General features: G+C 38.3%; 1 protein-coding gene across 3 annotated transcripts in view; it reads right to left on the bottom strand.

Annotated features, from left to right (window-relative positions):
• The window catches only part of CTNND2 (catenin delta 2), a 935,738-nt gene extending 914,074 nt beyond the window's left edge, over positions 1 to 21,664 (bottom strand). The window contains exon 1 of one of the 3 annotated variants that reach the window (XM_050794061.1): positions 21,041 to 21,664. In XM_050794061.1, coding sequence (XP_050650018.1) covers positions 21,041 to 21,077 — 37 coding nt within the window. In that variant the 5' untranslated portion in view covers positions 21,078 to 21,664. Of the gene's footprint in view, positions 1 to 20,394; positions 20,838 to 21,040 lie in introns of those variants that run through there. The other 2 variants (XM_050794059.1, XM_050794060.1) reach the window with 2 other exon arrangements.
• Positions 21,665 to 22,107: the final 443 nt, after the last annotated feature.

The raw sequence follows: 22,107 nt of genomic DNA, 5'->3' as shown, positions 1-22,107 counted from the left end.
TGAGCTGATTTTTGTACATGTTGAGAGATAGAGTTCTAGTTTTATTCTTCTGTAGGATAAAGGATAATAAGGGTCTAGTTTATTCTGAAGAATATCTCTCAACATACACAAATAAATATATATATCTAATTTTCCCAGCAGCATTTATTTAAAAGATTGTATTTTCCCCCACTGTGTGTTATTGGAAACTTTGTCAGAAATCAGTTAACCAGAAATACATGGATTTATTTTGGTGTTCTGTTTCATTGGTGTGTGTCTGATTTTATAACAGTACTACAGCTTACTACAGTACTGGTTACTATAGGTTTACAATATATTTTAGAGTCAGGTAGTGTGATGCCTCCAGTTCTGTTCTTCTTGCTCAGGATTGCTTTGGCTACTTAAGAGTCTTTATTGGTTCCATAAAAATGTTTTAATTGTTGTTTCTACTTCTGTGAAGAATGTTATTGGCATTTTCAGCATGATTGCATTGAATCTGTAGATTTCTTTAGTAGAATGGATATATTAATTTTAACATAATAATTATTCCAATCCACAAACATGGGATATTTTTCTATTTTTGTATCCTCTTCAGTTTCTTTCATGAATGTTTTATAGTTTTAACTGTTGAACTATTTCATCTCCTTTGTCAAATGTATTCCTAAGATTGAGGGTTTGGTAGCTATTGCAAACGAGATTACTTTCTTCATTTCTTTTCCTGATTGCTCACTGTTGGGCAGATAAAAATGCTATGATTTTTCTATGGTGATTTTGTATCTTGAAACTTTACTGCATTTATCACTTATTTTATTATACTTCAAGTTCTGGGATACATGTGCAGAATGTGCAGGTTTGTTACATAGGTATAAACGTGCCATCAACTGCACTTATCAATCTGTCATCTACATTAGGTATTTCTCCTAATGCTATCCCTCCCCTTGCTCCCCACCCCCCGACAGGCCCCAGTGTGTGATGTTCTTCTCCCTGTGTCCATGTGTTCTCATTATTCAGCTCCCACTTATGAATGAGAACATATGGTGTTTGGTTTTCTGTTCCTGTGTTAGTTTGCTGGGAATGATGGTTTCCAGCTTCATCCATGCCCTTGCAAAGGACATGAATTCATCCTTTTTTGTGGCTGTATAGTATTCCATGGTGTATATGTGCCACATTTTCTTTATCCAGTCTATCACTGATAAGCATTTGAGTTGGTGCCAAGTCTTTGCTATTGTGAATAGTGCTGCAATAAACATACGTGTGCATGTGTCTTTATAACAGAATTTACTATATATAGTATGATTTACAATCCTTTGGGTATATACCCAGTAATGGGATTGCTGGGTCAAATGGTATTTCTAGTTCTAGATCCTTGAGGAATCGCCACACTGTCTTCCACAATGGTTGAACTAATTTACACTTCCACCCACGGTGTAAAAGCATTCCTATTTCTCCACATCCTCTCCAGCATCTGTTGTTTCCTGACTTTTTAATGATTGCCATGCTAACTGGTATCTCATTGTGGTTTTGATTTGCATTTCTCTAATGAACAGTAATGTCAAGCTTTTCTCATATGTTTGCTGGCCGCATAAATGTCTTCTTCTGAGAAGGGTCTGTTCATTTCCTTTGCACACATTTTGATTGGACTGTTTGTTTTTTCTTGTACATTTAAGTTCCTTGTAGATTCTGGATATTAGCCCTTTGTCAGATGAGTAGATTGCAAAAATTTTCTCCCATTCTGTAGGTTGCCCATTCACTCTGATGATAGTTTCTTTTGCTGTGCAGAAGCTCTTTAGTTTAATTAGATCCCATTTGTCAATTTTGGCTTTTGTTGCCCCTGTTTTTGGTGTTTTAGTCATGAAGTCTTTGTCCATGCCTATGTCCTGTATGGGACTGCCTAGGTTTTCTGATAGGGTTTTTATGGTTTTAGGATTTATATTGAAGTCTTTAACCCGTCTTAATTTTTGTATAAGGTATAAGGAAGAGGTCCAGTTTCAGTTTTCTACATATGGCTAGCCAGTTTTCCCAACACCATTTATTAAAAAGGAATCCTTTCCCCTTTGCTTGTTTTCGCCAGGTTTGCCGAAGATCAGATGGTTGTAGATTTGTGGCGTTATTTCTGAGGCCTCTGTTCTATTCCATTGCTCTATATGCCTGTTTTGGTACCTTTTTAGTGGTGTCTTTAAATTTTTCTAAATGTAAGATCATGTCATCTGCAAACAGTGGATAATCTGACTTCCTCCTTTCCAATCTGGATGCACTTTTTTTTTTCTCTTGTCTAATCACTCTGGGTAGAAGTGTCAGTACTATCTTGAAAAAAAGTAGAGAAAGTGGGTATCCTTATCTTACTCCAGATAGTAAATAAAGACTTTCAGCTTTAGCCCATTCGCTATGATATTAGCTGTGGGTTTGTCACATACGGCCTTTATTGTTTTGAGGCACGTTCCTTCTACTACTAATTTGTTGAAAGTTTTTATCATGAAGGATGTTGAGTTCTATCAAAATGTTTTTCTTCATCTATTGAGATAATCATATAGTGTTTTGTCCATTCTGTTGATGTGATGCATCATAATCATTGATTTGCATATGTTAACCCATCTTTGCATTTTGGGATAAATCTCACTTGATCATGGTGTACAAAAGCACTTTTGGATGTGCTTCTGAATTCAGTATGCTAGTATTCTGTTGAGGATTTTTATATCTATGTTAATCAGAGATAATGGCCTATAGTGTTATTTTTTGTTGTTGTTTCCTTGTCTGGTTTTCACATCCAAGTAATGCTGACTTCATAGAATGAGCTTAGAAAAATTCCTTCCCCTTCATTTTTTTTGGACTAGTTTAAAAATAAATGGTATTAGTGTTTTAAACATTTGAATTCATCCATGAAGTCATCCAGCCCTGAACTTTTCTCTTTTGGGAGACTTTCTATTACTGATTTACTCTCATTACTTGTTATTGGTCTGTTCAGGTTTTCCACGCAAATGGAAACCACAAAAGAGCAGAAGTAGCTACATTTATATCAAAGAGAATACACTTTAAGTCAAAAACTATAAAAAAAAGAGACTAACAAGATCCTTACATAATGATCTTTGGGTCAATTCAGCAAGAGGATATAATAATTGTAAATATATATGCACCCAACAGGAACGTGCCCACTTACATAAAGCAAATATTAATAGATCTAAAAGAAGAAATAGGCTGCAGTAGAATTCAACAGTCTAGTTTCAACAATGGACAGACAGAAATTCAACAAAGAAACATTGGAGTTAAACTACCTCTGAACCAAATAGACCTAACTGACATTTACTGAACATTTCATCCAACAGCTTCAGAATACACATTTTTTCTCATCAGCACGTGGAACATTCTTCAGAACAGACCATATGTTAGGCCACTGAACAGGTATCAACAAATTTTTAAAATCATATAAAGTACATTTTCTGACCACAATGAAATAAAGCTAGAAATCAATAAAAGAGGAACTTTGAAAACTACAAATACTTGGAAATTAAGCAACACACTTCTGAATAACCAATGGGTCAATACAGACATTAAGAAGAAAATTTTAAAATTTATTGAAGTAAATAAAAATAGAAACACAACACAATATACCAAAACCTATGGAATACAAAAAAAGCAGTACAAAGAGGAAGTTTATAGCAATAAATGCCTACATCAAAAATGTAGAAAGATTTAAAATAAATAACCTAAAAATGCACCTCAAGGAACCAGAAAAGCAGGAATAAACCAACGCAAAATTAGTATAAGAAAAAAATAACGTCAGAGCAGAAATAAATGAAACTGAGACAAAAATATAAAATATCAATGAAACAAAAAGTTGAGTTCTTTTCAAAAGATAAATAAAATGACAAATATTTTGCTAGACTAAACAAGATAAAAAGAGAAGAATCAAATAGTAATTTATTTGGTTATTTAATAACCAAATAAAACCAGAAATGAAAAAGGAGACATTACAACTGATACCACAGAAATATAAAAGGTCATTCAAGACTACTATGAATAACTATATGCCAAAAAATTGGAAAACATAAAAGAAATAGAAAAATTCCTAGATGCAAGTAATCTACCAAGATTGAACCATGAACAAATCAAGTTCAATTTGGTTTTCTGAAAAGCAACAAATAATTGTTTAGTACAAGTGTGTGCCATGCAATATTTGGAACATAATCGCACCAAAAAAAAAAAGTATGGTTTATATGAAATTCAAAGTAAAGTAGGCATCTTGTATTTACATTTGCTAAATCTAGCAACCCTAACTATGTATACTTTCTAAGGATTACATGGGTTGGGTAAAAGGGCTGGTGAGGAGGCATTAAAAGTTTATCTTCAGATTATCAGTAAGGTGATTCTTAAAGAGTAATTACATTTTTTGGCCTCGTAAATGGAAAGATAGCATTCCCCACTCATTTGTTAAAGTAATTTCAAAACATGATGAAAATGTTCTTTGCTTCTATAAAAAGCCATACTCTAAACAAAATACCTGAGCAATTTTACAAATATAAGTTATCTGTTTCTTTTGATTCCAAGCCACCATCAAATAAGATATTTTCCATTCTATTGCTTTTTCAAAATAATTTTGAGTACTTATTCTCCTTCCCCTCACCTTTGCCAAAAATCCATGACGTAACTGATAAAAATATTTTAGGCTGATTTACTATTTAGAAATCAATTTGAATAATAATTCTAAAATATTGGGACATAGTCTAACCCCACTAAAATCAAACAAAACCATCTTTCCCTTTACAGAGGTATTTAAAAAGTTTGAGCAAGTATAAAAAAAAAAATTCTAGTGTTAAAAATTAGGTTGTAAAAAAGAAATAAATTTTACCTTTTAGGACCTCATTTCTCCTATTATAAGCATCTTAGATTAGTGTGGCACATTTGTTAAAATTAATGAACCAGTATTGATACATTATTATTAACTAAAGTTCTTACTTAATTCAGATTTATGTAATTTTCCCTAATGTTCTTTTACTGTCCCAGGGCCCCATCCAAAACACCACACCACATTTAGTCATTGTGTCTCCTTGGGCTCCTCTTGGTTCTCAGTTTCTTTCCTTGTATTTGATGCCTTTGACAGTTTTGAGGCATACAGGTCAGGCATTCTGTAGAATGTTTTCCACATGATTAGACTGAGGTTATGGGCTTTGTGAAGGAAGTCACAAAAGTAAAGTACTATTTTCAACACATTATACCAAGGTATGTATAAAAGAGATTTTTTAAATTGACAGTTTTCATGAATTGCTTACTCATCTCCTTGGATGCTAAATTATATTTTAATGCTTTCAACCTGGTATTACCAGCATATTCAATTTGAAGTAAACATTTGGACAAGACTTGAGGGCTTCAATTTTATAAATGAATGGCATTCTTAAATTAATTCTAACCTCATTTAGAATAATCATATGACATTTCAAAGTACAAAAACAAAATGTTGCTGAAACTTAGAAAATAGAATATTGTTAATATTGGAACATTGCATCTGTCCTTTAATTAAACCTACTATAGCTTAGAGGCCAAAGTTACAACCTTTAGGCTAGGCTAAAAGACCCAGGAAAGGTAGAAGGTTGACGAAGATAAGAATATTTGCCTGTGGCAGATAGTGACTGCGTGCACCCCATTCCCCAGGGCCAAACATACTAGCCCACAGTTCTTTAAATTGCTCAGGGACTTAAGCTAATTCTTTCCAGCCTTGCCAACCTTAATCCAATGGTTTCCCCCATGACCTAAGAGTTGGCACATCTCCCTTAGTACTTGGAAACACAAGAGAATTCAAATCTCTTATTTGTCAAGCCACCAAATGAAGAATTTCAGGGGGAAGAAAGGAATACATGTTATTTTTCAATTGTTAATCAGCTCCTCCATTGAGGAGAATGAAAATAATTAGAACATTTTTATAGGTCTAACATAGTCACCTGTCAGAAACTTCACATGATCCTACCTACTACTTGCAACACAGCAATGTAGGCCTGGTTGTGTATTCTTCAAATTCCCAGAATGACTCTTTTTTTTTTTTTTAGATGGAGTCTCGCTCTGTCACCCAGGCTGGAGTGAGGTGGTGCAATCTCAGCTCACTGCAACCACCACCCCTCAGTCCCGGTTCAAGCAATTCTCCTGCCTCAGCCTCCCAAGTAACTGGGATTACAGCCACGTACCACCACACCCAGCTAATTTTTCTATCTTTAGTAGAGACAGGGTTTCACTACGTTGGCCAGGCTGGTCTTGAACTCCTGATCTCATGATCCGCCCACCTCAGCCTCCCAAAGTGCTGGGATTACAGACCTGAGCCACCACGCCCAGCCCCTAGAATGACTCTTAAATAGAAAACTTCACAAGGCATGTACCACCCGTGGTAAATAATCAGATGAAGGCCGTTTTCCTTCTTTCTGTAAGACTCAAAGCCAAAAGCTGGAATTACTAGACAGCAGGCAGAATGTCAATCATGCAGCTGAAGATAGGGAGAAGGGGCCAGAATGCCACCTTCCACCGAGTCCTGAGATGACCTGCACCCAGACACACCACAGGTGACACATTTTCAGTTACAAACCTTCAAATGTCTCTCCAGGACAAAATTGAGTTAGTGATTTTAAGACATAATTTAGAGCAGATTCAAACACTAAAGATGCACAGCTATGTAGCCAATTCAATGCTGCAAGAGAGAAACAACTCAATCTAAATTAGTGTTTGAGTAGGTAGCCACAATGTAAACATCAAAGGGGAACTACCTTAAAATACTCTTGTTAGGCCAAAGGAACCTTCCCAATTTAATGACACATTTGATACCTTCAAGCGTTTCTATGTGCAGGTTTATATCAAAGACATAATTCACTAAAGGCACAGCTAATTTAAATAAGCAGGGGATTTCATAACAGTGGAGTCCAAACAAGAAATATTAAAGTTTATAAAAGCAAATACTTCATTTTGTATTAATATAAATTCCCAGATACAGACATTTCTTATATGGGATGAAAAAAAGTAAACATGGAATTACTAAAATATCACTCTTGAAGTCACAAGAATTCACTTCTAACATTTTATTACATTGCAATTTTTAAAACTCCATATCCCAAACACATTAAAATTTCTTCCTTATAAAGGACATCACAATGTTTTCAACCTTTATCACTTTGGTGGTCTTATGCCAAAATTAGCATCCGAATATTTTATAGTCTTTTAAAATACTTTTCTTTTAGTTGACAATATTCCAAGTCATAGATAGTACCTTCAATTTAAAGATAAGGAAAAATATAAATTCAATCTGAGAAAATGAATCTATTTTGATAATTATATATTTGGATTTCCAATTTTGCCATTATTCATCTATACTTTCTCATTATAATGTCTTGAAAAAGTAACCTGAAATTTCCCATCAGAATCAACTTTTTCCTGCAGTTCACAGTCCACTACTTTTTTTTTTTTTTTTTGAGATGCTGATTACTGGTCCCTGAAAACATAAACTTGGTACCGTTCTATTTTTTTGTTTCTATATTGGTTCATATTAAAATCATGAACCAAAAGTATATTCTCATATATTTAACATATCCTCCTGCCACAAAAACCTATCATAGCTGTATTTATCATGAGATGACCTGCCTTTGAAAGACAACCTGCTCTATCTGAGGATGCCAGGAAATCCATGGCAGCTGACCTGAGAGGCAAAAAGCACTATATTACATCTGCACACGGAAAGGCAGGCAGCTCTTACAAACTCATCTTCATATTGATCTCTCACATCCCTTCAGATAGACTGTCTTCTGTCTTGTCTTCTGATTTCAACATCTATCTATTATATGACTTGATGACCATATATTAAAATTTTATCCTTCATAAGGCAGCTACTTAGAAGCCAGGTATACATTAATGCTTGTGAGTTCCTATGTGTACTATATCAGTAAATGATCAATTTTAAAGTCATTTTAATGACCAACCTTCAAGGAGGTTGCAGTCTAATGGAAGGAAACAAGGAAATAAACCCATAAACCAACAAATAAATAAATAAAACAAACAAATGAGATGATTTCTATCACTCATATGTTATGAAAAAGATCAAAAGGATAACTGTTAGGACAGAAACATTTGCTTTAGCAGGATGATGGGCAGAGACAGGCGGCCAAAGTGGCTGCAGCCTAATAAACCCGGGAACAGAGAGGGGAGATAAGATAAAACAGAAAGAAGCTGGACCTTTTGCTGGTTGTCACCGCTAGGGTTATAAACAAAGGCAAGATGTGAGTGAATTAGAAGGAGCCCTAGGACAGCTGTAGGAATGATGAGCTCACAGTGGGGTGGCCAGGCAGGAGCCTGCTGCAGAAACCCTGGTGAGCAATGAGACAGCTGGATCAGCCTCTTAAGACTGAAGGTGGCAAGAAGTGGGAGGTTCAACCAAGATGAGAAGCATCCATGCAATTTTGAAAAATACACATAAAAAGGAACTCTGGAATGCCATATGTTAATAAATATAGACATGTGGGTCTAGGTACTCTATATACCATATTGTTCTGTGTATCACATTCCAAATTTTATAAATCAAAGCTAAACATTTAAAGTGAGCTGAATAATCACTTATTTATAAAACAGCTCAAAGAGCTTCATATTATCCATCAGGAATTATCATTCATTTAGGGAATAATTCAATACAAAGTTCCAAAATCTGCCACCAGAGGTTGGCCTTCCTTGACACTGGGTACCTTGCTGGTTTCATCCTGTGGTCTCTGTTATGGATTGAATGTTTGCGTCTTCTCCCCACCCACCACCAAAGTAATATGATGCAGCCCTAGCCCCCGTTGTGATGGCATTTGGAAATGAGGCCTTTGGAAGGTAATTAGTGTTAGATTAGGTGATGGGGATGGGGTCCTCACGAAGGGATCAGTAGCTTTCTAAGAAAACAGATGAGAGTTCTACAAAATGCCATGTGAGGAAAGAGCAGGAAGGCGGCCATCTGCACGTCAGGAGGAGAGCCCTCACCTGGAATCGAAGCTGCCAGCATCTTGATCGTAGACATTCCTGTCTCTAAAACTGTGAGAAATAAATGTTGCTTAAGCCACACAATTTGTGGTACTAGGGCAGCCTGAGCCAACTGTGACGGTCTTGGAAAAATTTGGTGGAATCCCTCCAAAGACAGGATGCACTATCACTTGACATTGGACAAGTTTTCCTGAACTTCTGAGATGAAAGGGGATATAGTATGTTAATAAATTTGGAAATATTTGTGCCCTTAGGAAATATTTATGCCCTTCCATGTGGTACTCAATTATCCACTCAGTGCTACAGCCCAGTCTGTGAATCTGTTGTCAAAACGTTATACCATCTTCTCCTGGTGATTCATGAACAGCTCCACAAATTCTTCTGACATCATAATATTCTCTATAACATCACACATCTGCACATCAGAAAACCTGACATCTTACATTGTGTCTATATTTTTAAGCCTAGTATGCACACGCAGCTTGTTGATGATGGCAAACTTTTCCACATGCCACTGGTTTCATGCAAAGAGTATAGCACCACATGCTGATATTAGATGACTAGCCTACCTTATTTGTCTTCTCAGTGCCTTCTAATCAATGTACGAACAGTCCTACATTTCTCCAAATAACCAGAAAGCTCTATCTTCAAAGCTATGCTGACAGTAAACCTGTAAGTAACAATGCTCTACTAATAAGAAAACTATTCAGCAGAAAAACTGAAATCACTTCTGTAATAGTAACAATTTAACATAAGTCCTGGGTATACATATTGAAAATTAATAAGCTACAGCAAAGAAGAAATATCTTCCCTCATAATCCACAAAGCAATTTGCTTTAAAGAATAAAAAGAAAAAGGAAAGGCAATGGACAACAAACACAACTGTGTAAGCATCAAAGACCTTGAGAGAAACTGCAAAAAAAAAAAAAAGAAAAAAAAATCTTTGGAGTTAGATAGCACCTTCTTTCTAAAAAAGAATTCACATAGCCACCAAATCCCAGCCCACCACATCTCAATTAGCTAAAATGATAAATAACTGTAAGGAACAGCATGTATATTTAAAATCAGATGAATATCACCTAAGGATATTCCAAGAGTCAGTGAACACGACGAAATCTACTACTGGTCCAAAAATCTGTTACATTGCTTTCAAAATTCTTATCCTCCCTTTCAAGAGATAAAATATGAGAAAGCACTTGTAAAGACTAACATGCTATAAAATTCTACGGAATAACTTTGCTTATATTTCCTCCCACACTCTGTTCAACTTAAGACAGCACTTTATCCAGCCCTGTCACCAGCTCTCCCACTTGCGGCTCTGCACCGCCTGCCATTCTGTAGGTCTGACTGCACTATTGTAAAATGCACGATTTATCAGGCCACAAGGAAGCCATATAAACTCATATTAATTCTATGTAAACATAAAGTATTTACGTTTACTACTGAAAGATCTTGAATCCTAGTAGCAATTAATGCATTTTAAGAGAATCGGCACATGGAGAAAGGGAAGGATTTCAGAGATGTGATGGAATTAAGGCTGCACAGCCATCTCAGTTGGAAATCTATGTTTGAAAAGGATAGAAATAGCTACCCTTCAACTAGAAAAATACCTTTCCCAGAGGGACAGGTTATGTGGCGTTGGAGGTATATACATCCAGAGCTTGCTGCTGGCTACTATTTATAACTTCGTGTTTCTTTTAAAATTAAATTTGTCTAGTTTGTTGAATGAATGCATAAATCAATAAACAGTGGACTTGCCCATTATAATAGTTCTGTTTCCAAAACGTTTAAGCTACCTTGCACCTTCCCACTTCTTGAAATTCCTGCACTTACCAGGTGTTACCAAACTCCTAGCTCCTATCTCATGAGAACACCCTCAGCCTTCCACATCCATCGCCTGTATTTGCAGAGGAAGAAGGATGATGCCTGAACATTAATTTCCTCCAGCCATCATTTTGGTTCTATCATCTGACACTCTGCTTCTTTCCTACGTCCACAAGTACAAGCTAAGTACACTCCATGAGTCCCCTCAACTGCGGCAACAGGAATTATGGTGTCACGGTACAATTTATCACACAACCTGTGCTAAACTGCTGAAAGAAGACTTTTGATTTATAAGGAAAGGAGGTCATATCTGAAATTGCTATAGGCAGTCAGCAAAACGAAGATTGGCATCCCCTCTCAAGTACCTAAAACTCTGTAACTCACTAAGTAACATACTCATGGAGGAATGTTTAACTTGACTTCTTTACTTCCTTCGAAAGTTTTGGGAATCGAGAATAAATTAGATTTCTGTAACTTACACATGATTTCTTCCTATTGGCAGGCTAGAGTTAAAGCGATAAGAATTCTGTGCAATTTTGTTCAAAGTATTTAAGGAAATATGCTCAAAAAATGGAAGCCAACTATGGTTCACACTTCTAAAACTGTTCTGATAAAGCCTCACAGGTGCCAGACTCGGCAGTCCACCAACACAGAAAGTAATATTCTGGAGACATTTCTACAGACTTCACTCTTGAGGGACAATAGGGCTTCATTCAACTCCCATCTTTAAACAGCAAATATGTGTGCCACAAGAAAAAAACACAAGAAACTTTTTGGGCCAATTTTGTATAACTTACAATATTTGAAGCAGTATGAAGAAATAACAAGAATTACTTCTACAGAAGGATAAAGGAGAATTCTTCCTTTAGGCAATACCCAGTAGCATGAAATGTAGCAATATCTTTACAGCCATTATGGAAGTGGGCATTTTATAACGATATTAGTAATGAAATTCAGAGATTTAGTTTTACAGGCAAGAAAATCTTTTGACTCGAACTCTTACCCCCACCATTACTGTATTTTTGAAGTGCATCAAAAGTTCCAGAGAATATATTTTATACTTAAATGTTCGTTATGATTAAGCTTCGCAAAGCATTTTCACCTAAATTATCACAGCACATTCACCAAAGCCCTGTGAGTTGTTATCCCAATGAACACATGACAAAATAGGCAAAGATGCGAAGTCATAAGAGAAGGCAAGTGCCGAGCAAGATTTAGATCCCAGAACTTTGCATCCTAAGGCAGTGGTCCCTCCAGGGTGCTGCAGTGTCTGCTACCCAAAACCAACCCAGAGCAAGCAAAGAAACCTTGGTTCAGGAACCATTTTTGCCCCAAATGATTAACTGATTCTTTGTTACGTGCCTACTACTATCCGATGATTTGTGGATCAATTATTTTAAAAGACAGATTACCAGTATGGAGTAGGGCTGGGGAGAAGCATGGTCCTATGTGACCAGAGAGAAGGCGTGTGTGCCTGGGAGCAGGGGGAGAAGGTAAAAAATCCTGTGTTTGCCTAAAAACACTGTACTGACTCTTCCCAAGGAACTTGAACTTGAGAAGTGAGGCATCCCTGAAGAATACACAGTAAACTGCCAGAACCACACACAAAGCACTTGCACCCATGAGCCCCAGACTGCCACAAACATCTTGCCTTTTCACACAGTGGTCCTGGAGTCTGTGCAGGTGTGTAACTATGCCTCGTCTGGGAAAAGCAAAGGCCAGAATTACAGAAAAGCATCTGGCATCTGTATTATTTCACAGCGCAAAGAGCTAGTGTGTGTTATAATAGTGAATACACCACATACTCTGCTATGTATTTTAAGTCCATGGTCTCTTAGTTCACCCTCACAACAACCTGAAGATACAGGAATTATTGTTTCCCCTGTGTTAACAATGACACTTAGTGGTAAAATATCCACTCACTAAGAAAATGATAAAGTTGGGATATGAACTCAGTCAGTTGGGGTACAGCTTTGAAGCTATTTTCTCAACCATTTGCTCCACTGCTGTATTTACTACTGAGACACATGAAATCAGCAAGCAGTAAAATGTTTCCTCAAAGAAGAACTCCTGTAGGACAAGTAAATAAGTTTAACTTCAAGCTTTAGAATTATGCTCCCAAAATAGGAACAAATAAAATGATATATAAGCTGTTAAGACATGACAAAGAGTGACATAATTACTATAGACAAGCAATATAAATAAATTTTTAAAACGGAACATAAATTGAGAAATGTGTATAAGATATAAAAAGATAATTCACAAAAAATTAGATGTGGACAAAATTATAAAATATTTAACCTCAGAAATATTAATAGAGAAGCTAATGAATTAGAGGAAAACACAATAATTCCCCTATGTAACTGGAAGTTTTTTTTTCTCATTACAACACCCAATGTTGTTGAAATCACGGGAAAATTGGCACACGCCTGCGTTGCTGAGAGAAATATAAATTATATAATCTTTCTGGAAGACAAATGAACAACATATATCAACAACCTTGAAAACATCCATTTCTAGGAAGTAATCTAGAATAAATAATCTGATGATGACTATTTAGTTATTAGGATCTTAATTATAGCATTAAATATAACTACCAAAAATGAAAATGTCATCAATCTCCAAAACAGACTGATGTAAGTAAATAATGTTACATAAAGCTATGGGGAAAAAAAAACAGTAAAAATGCTAATTATATGAGATGTTAAGAGGTAACTAAACAGAATATGAAAAATTTTTTCTAAACTTAAAAATGTGTATCGCCTGACATTTCTGCTAAAAATATAGTCATTTTGGGGGCTTGCAACCATGCATGAATTTTAACTTCTTTTAATCATTTCTGTATTTTTGAATTTTCAATGAGCATGCATTACTTTTGAAAACAAACAAATCTCAAATTTAAAGGAGAGAAAACATAAGTATGGATGAACAAAATCTGTGTAATCTACATTCCATGATGAATGACTTTTGTTAACTTTAAGTCATGCATTCAGCTAATTAATGAACTTCACCCCAAAATAAATATATACTATTCTTTTCGAGAATGGAAAGGCATGCTTTTCTTCTGCATAATGCTATATATATATATAAAACTATAATATATTTAGTGGAAAAGTAATATATAAAGAATACAACTCTTGAAACCCTGACATAAACACTGTGTTCTCACATTTTTGAGTGGGTATATGTGCTGGGTATCACATTCAATATAGTTATTTGCCTTATCTTCTTAGCTTTAGTATTATGAACAGTTCTCATATAATTAGCTACTCTGAAAATGTAATTCATAACTGCATATTTCTTTGGCTAGAGGTGCCATAATATATCTATGCACCTGCTATGAATTTAACATTACCGTTTTTCAACCCAAGTTAAGCAACACGAATAATCCAATTCAGATGCTACAAGCCCCAGCCTTTCTGCATCAACCTTCCATGTCCTGCGTTAATGAGATAATTTTTATTGTCTCTGAGACTTTTTATATAACACCTCTCTGTCTTTCTGGAGGATTCCTCTTCCTCCTTATTCAGTTTCTCCATGACCCCAAGAACAAGGCTCCACACCAGTGAAGATTTTGTTCGAGATGAGAGATTGAACTGTGGCTCTTTTACATTTGGAGCTACCAAAAAGGTTGCTCTTTCTGGAAATTACATTATTCTATACTGTTGAAGGTAAAGACTGCTATATTACTCTAATATTTGAAAGTCCAAATAAAATATGTGATAGAGAATAAAATTTATTTTTAAAAGTGAGCATTTTTAGGTTGAGTAGTTATGCTTAGAGTCAAATCATATCTATTTAGAAATGCAATCTTTCTCTTCTTTCTTTACTGTGTCCATGATTCCTCCTATTAGTTGCAAAACATCAAACAGCCACTAAAATCTAATCATTTACACTGAGGTAAAAAAAAAAAAGCTGTGAATAATAGCTAGCCTGGATCACTTATATATGGTTTGGGAAGTCAGATTTTGACATCGTCTTTTTTGTGTCTAATACTCACCACTTACAAAGTGATCCAATTATTGGCAGTTAAAGAATAACATGAGAAATAGGGGAAGAATGTCAAGGGTAAGTTATTTTAAAGTTGGCTATACATAAATCTGCTGAATTTCATGGACCATACTTGTTGTAAATCAACCAGGGCATTAGACACTACCTTGATAATTCTTGATGTGGTGTCAAAATACCATGAAATATTTAAAGAGCTCAACTACCAAGCAAAGCACTGTGAAAGCTACTATATCCAGAATTCTATCAACTAGAATTCTTTATAAACCATGCCAATGGGGAACACTTCTTCTCTATTCTGCTATTTCCTTTCAGGCGAAGGGAACTTAATTAATGTAACACTGCTGGCCTCTCTCCAGCTTTTCACTTTCTCTGCCTCTGAAGAATAAAGGAGCAGCTTGCCTTGCTTCTTCTCTCTTCCTCTGGAGATCATCTTCCCTGCAGAGAGCAAGGCTTGGTTCTGCCAGCTCAGAAAAAGCTCTGTCCCTGTGGGGAGGGAGGAGGGAAAGAAGGCCGACGACCTGGGATGTCATTCAACTGCCACATCAAGCTATGTCTAATCAAAACTGATGTTTTTGTCCATGGCAGTCACTTACTTATCTTTTTCCCTTCCAATATCCCAACTTGCTCAGATGGGGAGTGGGGAGGAGTAGAGCTAGATATTTATTTGATTCCTTAAGGACACCAACAACCCACATTCCTGCATATTTTATAACTCTTAAAACAAATATATACCTTTCTGTGCTTTATGTTATTGCATATTTAAATGCAAAGAGATAATACAATAAAGTATTTTTACATTATAAGGAGGTTCCTAAACCAAAAGAACGAACTGCATAAAACATGCACAAAATGCAGTTTTCTTTATACATATCTACTGGACAACATTTCTAATGACAGTCGCGATAATCACATGTGTCAAACCAAAAATGTTACCAATGAGAAAACTCTGGTCTTTACCTAGGCAAGAGAAGTGTATTTTCTAATATCAAAGATCAAATTAATTGTTCCCCCATCATCTACTGTTATAAAGTAAACATCCTATTCAGTAACATTTCTGTATCATTCAAAACTTGTAGAAATGTTACATATATTTATTTAACCAAATATAATTGGCTCACCTGCTTACTTTTATCCAAAAACAAACCAACCAACCAGTAAGGTCTTTTATCGTAACATGTATTTTGCTCTGGTAACTTATAATTGGCAGTTCCCAACACATAACATTGAATACAAATAACTACATTTATTGTCAAAATGTTTTTGAGTGAAGATAAATTTGTCCCCTGTTATACAGGTCACATTCTGAAACAAATTCCAAGATACACTGAATTGTGATTATCCTAAAAATTACGTTGCTGAAGATCACAGTTCTAAATCAAGCCCCTCTGGGTTTGATCAGCCCAAGGACCTGGGCATCTTCAAACCTGGAAGAGCTGGGCACTTTTTTGTCTTCACTGCAGCTCTTAAGAGTGAAACGAAAGCGAAAATGACCATCTATTTTCAAAGAGGTACCAATTCACACACTTTTAATTTCTCTTCAAGCACTTGAGTTTAATTGGGGAGGGGGTCTTCCCTTTATGTAATACATTCACTGTTTGTTTCTTTTTTCTCTGTCATAATATGACATTATGATGAGATTCATGCTCTGTGGTTCTCAACAGAGCAGATGTGTAATATCTGACCTCACAGAGAGTGATGCTTATTAAACTGTCTATGACAGTCTTTGTACAACATTAATCTTTGTAGAAAATTTGATCTTAATCAGGTGACTAATATAACACTAATAGAGAATATCAAAGTTTTATAATTTCTACTAGATTAGAATCTTTTTTAATCATGGTGTTGGGAGACATAAGTTACTCCTCCTTTAGCTTAACTGTTATATACTTTAATATATAAAGGGCTGGTATGTTTCAGAACAGAAAGTTTAGCATATTATATATGCAAATCTGCATAATGAAGCAATATTACAATGGGGTAGGGGTAGGGAAATTATAGCCATTTAATACCCTTTGTTAGAGAGGATGGTAACCTAGATAACCTATTTAATTATATATATATAAAATATTAGTACCTGTCTTAAAATGTATATATTGATTTCTTGTGTTTACATAAATGTTACCATTTACAAGCCACTTATCCATGCTCTTGCTCACTTTATCCTCAAAGAAATCTTTTAAGATATTCTGTCTTATTGTATCCATTTTACAGCTGAAGAAACTGAGTTAACAACTGAGGATCACATAAATGGTGAGGGATACACAGCTAAGAAGAGATAGGGCTGGAATCCACCAAAAGCCAGTGCTCTCTCCACATCTCTGTACCCACCAGAAGGAGAATGCAAAACAGTATTACACTATGCAAACTTATTTTTCCAATAATTGTCATTTTAGATCACAAATATATTTCTAGAGAAATAGTTGGACTCTGACATACAACGTGTGTGTGTGTGTGTGTGTGTATGTAACTTTATTACAAAATAATGTAATATATAATATACAGGAAACTAATAAAATAAGTTTCAATATATGTAATTCATTTTGCAAGTCATGTGCCAAGAGAGGTGAAAATTTATCTAAGATGGAAGTTTCTAGGAAGCATTGTTTCACTTATTTAATGATTATTTCCAATTTGTCAAAAACGAATAGATACAGAGTACAACTTCGATATCCTAACATAGCTAAGCCACTTCCTACAAATCAATTAACCATGATTCAGAGCTTGGAATTGCACTTAACTGCTATGTGATCAAAAGATAAACAACTGGAGGTGTCATAACTGCAGATTTTTGTTATGAGTCTTAACATTTAATGGACTAAAAAGCACAGTATGATAAAATATTTCTGTGAGTTCCCTGTGTGGAGGTACTGTTTGTGACTATAACTGAGTTCATTAAACCCAACCAGTTTGTTAATCAGTAGGCTGGATTGGCAGACAATGTGATAGAAACTATTTACTGATGACAAGTTTAATATTTTATATTAATATAAAAAGCTGTTGCATTGGCATATAATCAGATAACTTCAAGCTAGCAACAAGTATCATGAACTGTTCCCACTCAAATTAACTTTTCACACACCAGAAAGCTATCAAAGTACTGTGGACAGGAGAACACCTTCAGAAGATGAATGAGGAAAACCATCATGGAAGCCAACAATGAATTTGGCTTGGCGGTGTATTTCACTTGTAAATCACCCAGGAAAGAACCACACCTTCGGCTGAAGTACTGGACTTGAAAATGATTGGCAGTCCATGCTTCGTTTTTGTTCGTTGCCTGAATTATGGCATCCAAGTTGACGTACTCCCAACTATGTTAAGTATTTTAAAAATAAAAACTCTGTTAGGAAGAGTAAGACTAGCATCAAGGATTTCCCTCTAAGGAAGTGAAAATAATGTTCACACAGAGAAAAAACAATGGGTGTTCCCATTTTCTGTGGCTAATCATAAAGAAAAAAACATTGGAAGTTCAAAATGTCACAGTTTCTATTTTAATTCAATTGACTCGTTACAACTGTATACGCTAGTCCATACATAGTGTACTGACCTTATGGACAAATTACAATACATTATTTCAAACGTAATTTTAATGTTTTCTTAAAGACAACCTGATGAAATTACTCTGAAAACCCCTTCAACAAGTCCACATAAATGTATACCACACAAAAAAGAAGTTTGGTAAGACAAAACGGAAAAGAGCAAGTTCTGTAACATTCTCTGCAAATGCACTGCATATTCAACTAAATACCAAAGTAATATTATATTTGAGAATATCATAACTTCATTTTTAATTTTACAAGCCATTATGAAAGCAATATTATCCTTAGATATTATTTAACAAAACTATAAATTGCATTTGCAAACTAATATTTGAATTTCATTTTTGTCTCTGATGAACAATTTCACCAGGAGAAAAAACTGGCTTGTATTCTATTGTGAAAGATGTAAAGTGGATAGAAAGACTGTAATTTGACAGTGCATGACTTTTATTACAAACAATGAAAACATTAGTGACACCTATAATGATTGGGTTATACAACTACACAAACGTACACCAAATTAAATAACTCCTAAGACTATGACAATTTTATTAGAGCAACAACCTCATGTACTTACTACAATTGCCATTCAATCAGGTAATATCATTTGCAATCCACAATATAACATAAAACCCACATATACAGTACATGTAGTTTTTCTCATGCCCATCGGCCGCTCTGGGTGCACACACAGGCAAAGAGCAATACTAACTAGTCCTTTAAGAATCATGTTTAAGACTGAAACACTAGGCTCAAAACGAAAAAAGAAAAGGAAATGAGAAATGTATGCTACTTCATCTACTGCTTCTTTTTTGAAAGAAATTTTATATTAAAACAATGCAACGGGCACAACGGTGTGTTCAAAGTGCTCTCGGAAAGTTCCCTGAATGTGAATAAGGTGAAACTAAGGCAATATTGCTAAAAACTAATCACAGTATTCAATTAACTTGAGCCATATAGACCTTGCCAGTCCTTCTGCAACACTGACTTGTGATGAGTATAATCAAAGGCCTCCCAAATTTCAACACTTAACTTGGAATGTAATCGTCTTCCTTCAAGCCCTGAGCCCTTGTAACCCACAAATCACTAACGATACCACTTAACATTTTCCCCCAACAACAGTAGGAACAGATTCTGCGTATGGCAACGATATGTTAATAAAAGACAGCTGAGGGCAGTTTAAAGCATCTAGTTCATATTTGAGGATACTCGCCCCTATATGTCACACTTCTTGTAGCACAAATCCCCAAAATAATGCACAGGTTCACCGCCATAACTTGATATGAGTCACAGCAAACACTTCTCCATGGGATTTTAGAAGTGGTGCAGCCCCGAAGCCCTGTCATTATGTAGGTGAACGACCAGCAGCTGAGACGAGCTGGACTCCCCTCGGTAGCTTCAGCCCCTGATGAAGTATGCACAATGAGATAACTCCCAGGGAGTTTCATCACCTCCCTATTTTCATGGAAGTCACTGCAGAAAATCCCAAGCCTCTTAAATATTGGTCACATAGTTCTTAAAAGTGAAAATTTACACCTGTCAGGCCTAATACTATGCTTATAACATTCTCTGTTTTCTAAATAAACGTATTTGCTTGAGCACAGTAAAAATACATCTTAATAACACCTTCCAGAGCTAAGGCGAACCACAGCAGCTCAAATGAGGCACACAAGAAAAGAAAAAAACACCTTGGAACCACAACCTGCCCCGCTCGCTCTCATCTCCCACACCCTTCATACCCCCACGGTTACAGCAAAATACAACTTTGGGCATTCTGGAAGTAACTGTTCTTTGTGACACATACACACACAAACACACACCCCAAAAATTCCCAAGTCTGTTTTCCTACCACACACACCAGGAAGGCTGCATCACCTTTCTAGTGACTTAATTCTGAACGTAGAGGCTCAAACCTGCCGAGTGGCAATCGAAAAAAAAACACATTACACACCAGAATAAGATGAGGGTCGGGAAAAAAGAAAAAAGCAGCTTCGCTTTCAGCCATTAATTACGGATCACCCCAATTTCGCATCGCTTATCTCCCATACACACGCACAGCCTTCCAAACCTGGCTTTCAGGCAGCGCTTTCCAGAGCCTGGCTGTCTATTGTCAGCAAGCAGAAGCCCCCGAAACCTGTGAAGCCGGCAGCAAAGGCTTGCTCGGAAGCCGCTAAATATAGACCAAGGGGGCTCTGGGTCTGGCAAGCCGCGGGAGCCTGAAGACATGGCCATGGACGCATATGACTAAGTCTTTCCATTTTGTTCTAGCCAAACATCGTAATGACATTGAACATAAGGGCAAAAGACTGGAGGGAAGTCCTCCCCACCCCCACCCCGTCTCTTCCCGTATATTAGGGACGTCATGAATGCACCGGGTATGTTCTCTGGGTGGCAGGGAGCAGCATTGTCGGTGTTGCCCTAAATACGCTTCCTCCCGGGGAGATGGGTGGCAGGGAGGGGGAGCACGCAGGGCAGCCACTTGGTAACAGCTCCAAGAAAGGCACTAACCCCAGACCCCCTTCCAGGCACAGCGGCTTCCGAGGGGGACCTGGCGCGATAGCGGTCCTTCCCGAGGCAGGCAGGACCCCCGCAGCAGCCGCCGCCGCCCGCCCGCCGGCCGGGAGCCCAGGACCACCCCCACCGGCGGCAGGAGGAGGAGGACGGCGCCGGGAAGAGGCTCTGCCCGGCCCCGGCCGCCCAGCCCCGCAACTCACCCAACGGCGCGGCGCCCGGCGGCTTCCTCGCAAACATGCACCCGCCGCCGGCGACAGCTCCTCAGTCCGGGGAGAGGCGTACGCGGCGCCGCCCGGCTTCAGGGCAAGGTCCTGACCTTGCCCAACTGCAGCATCTTCCGCTTTTGTTGTCTGAGCGCGGCCGCGGGACAAGGGATGCTGGCGGGTGGCAGGGGCGAGCGCCGCGGGCGAGAGGCGGCTCCCGACGCTAGTGCGCGGCGCCCGGCCCGGCGGCCCCTCCGAGCGCGGCGAGCGCAGCGCCCCCTGCCCGGCTCCGCGGGCTCCGCGGGCTCCTGCGGGCTCCTTGGGACTCCGGGCGCCGCCGCCAGCCGGCCGGGCTGAGAGAGTAGCCGGGGCGCCCGCCGCTCCGCTCGGCCGGCTGTAGCTGCGGGCGCGAGCCTGGGGCCGCCGCGGCGCCAGGCGCCGAGCGCTCCCGAGCTGCGCCCCGCGCGCGGCCCGCGCCACCTGTGCCGCCGCCGCCGCCGAGGGCGAGGCTCCTCCCGCGGCGCGCGGCAGCCTCAGCCTCCACCTAAGCCTCGGCGGCCGGCCCGGGCGCCCGGCTAGTGAGGGAGCGTCCGCCCCGCCGCCGAAACCGGCCCCGGGTGCGGAGCATGCCCAGTGCCGCCGCGAGAGCGGCGCTTCGCCGCGCGCATTCCAGTTCTCCTGGTTTTCGCGGCAGCAGCGGCAGCCGCGGGAGAGAGGGGAGGAGGCCGCGGGTTGGGAGAGGGCCGAGCATCCTTGGGAACGCACGCCCTGGACCTGAGATGGTTGGATGCTCCGGAGCTAGGCGAAAGCTGGAAGGGACCTGGGAAGGGATGGAACCCCAGGTTAACACCGCTTTCCTCATTCACGTGCAAGGCGCTGACAGTTGACTCTGCTGGGGCAGATGTCAGCCTGTAACAAAGGGCCAGGGGTGCGAGGGGTCCTACAGTGGCTAGGTGGGTTGGGGAAGGGAGGCCGGCAGAAAGTGCTGCTGGGCGCAGGTGGATGCTCTTGCAGATCCTGTGATTGCAGAGCTAAAAAGGCACGACGTCCAGCAGAGAGGTCTT

This window comes from Macaca thibetana, chromosome 6 (assembly GCF_024542745.1).
Source record: "Macaca thibetana thibetana isolate TM-01 chromosome 6, ASM2454274v1, whole genome shotgun sequence".
In the NCBI taxonomy this organism is placed as follows: Eukaryota; Metazoa; Chordata; class Mammalia; order Primates; family Cercopithecidae; genus Macaca; species Macaca thibetana.
The sequence above is the reverse complement of the archived record's forward strand: the minus strand, read 5'-3'. Positions and strand labels throughout refer to the sequence as shown.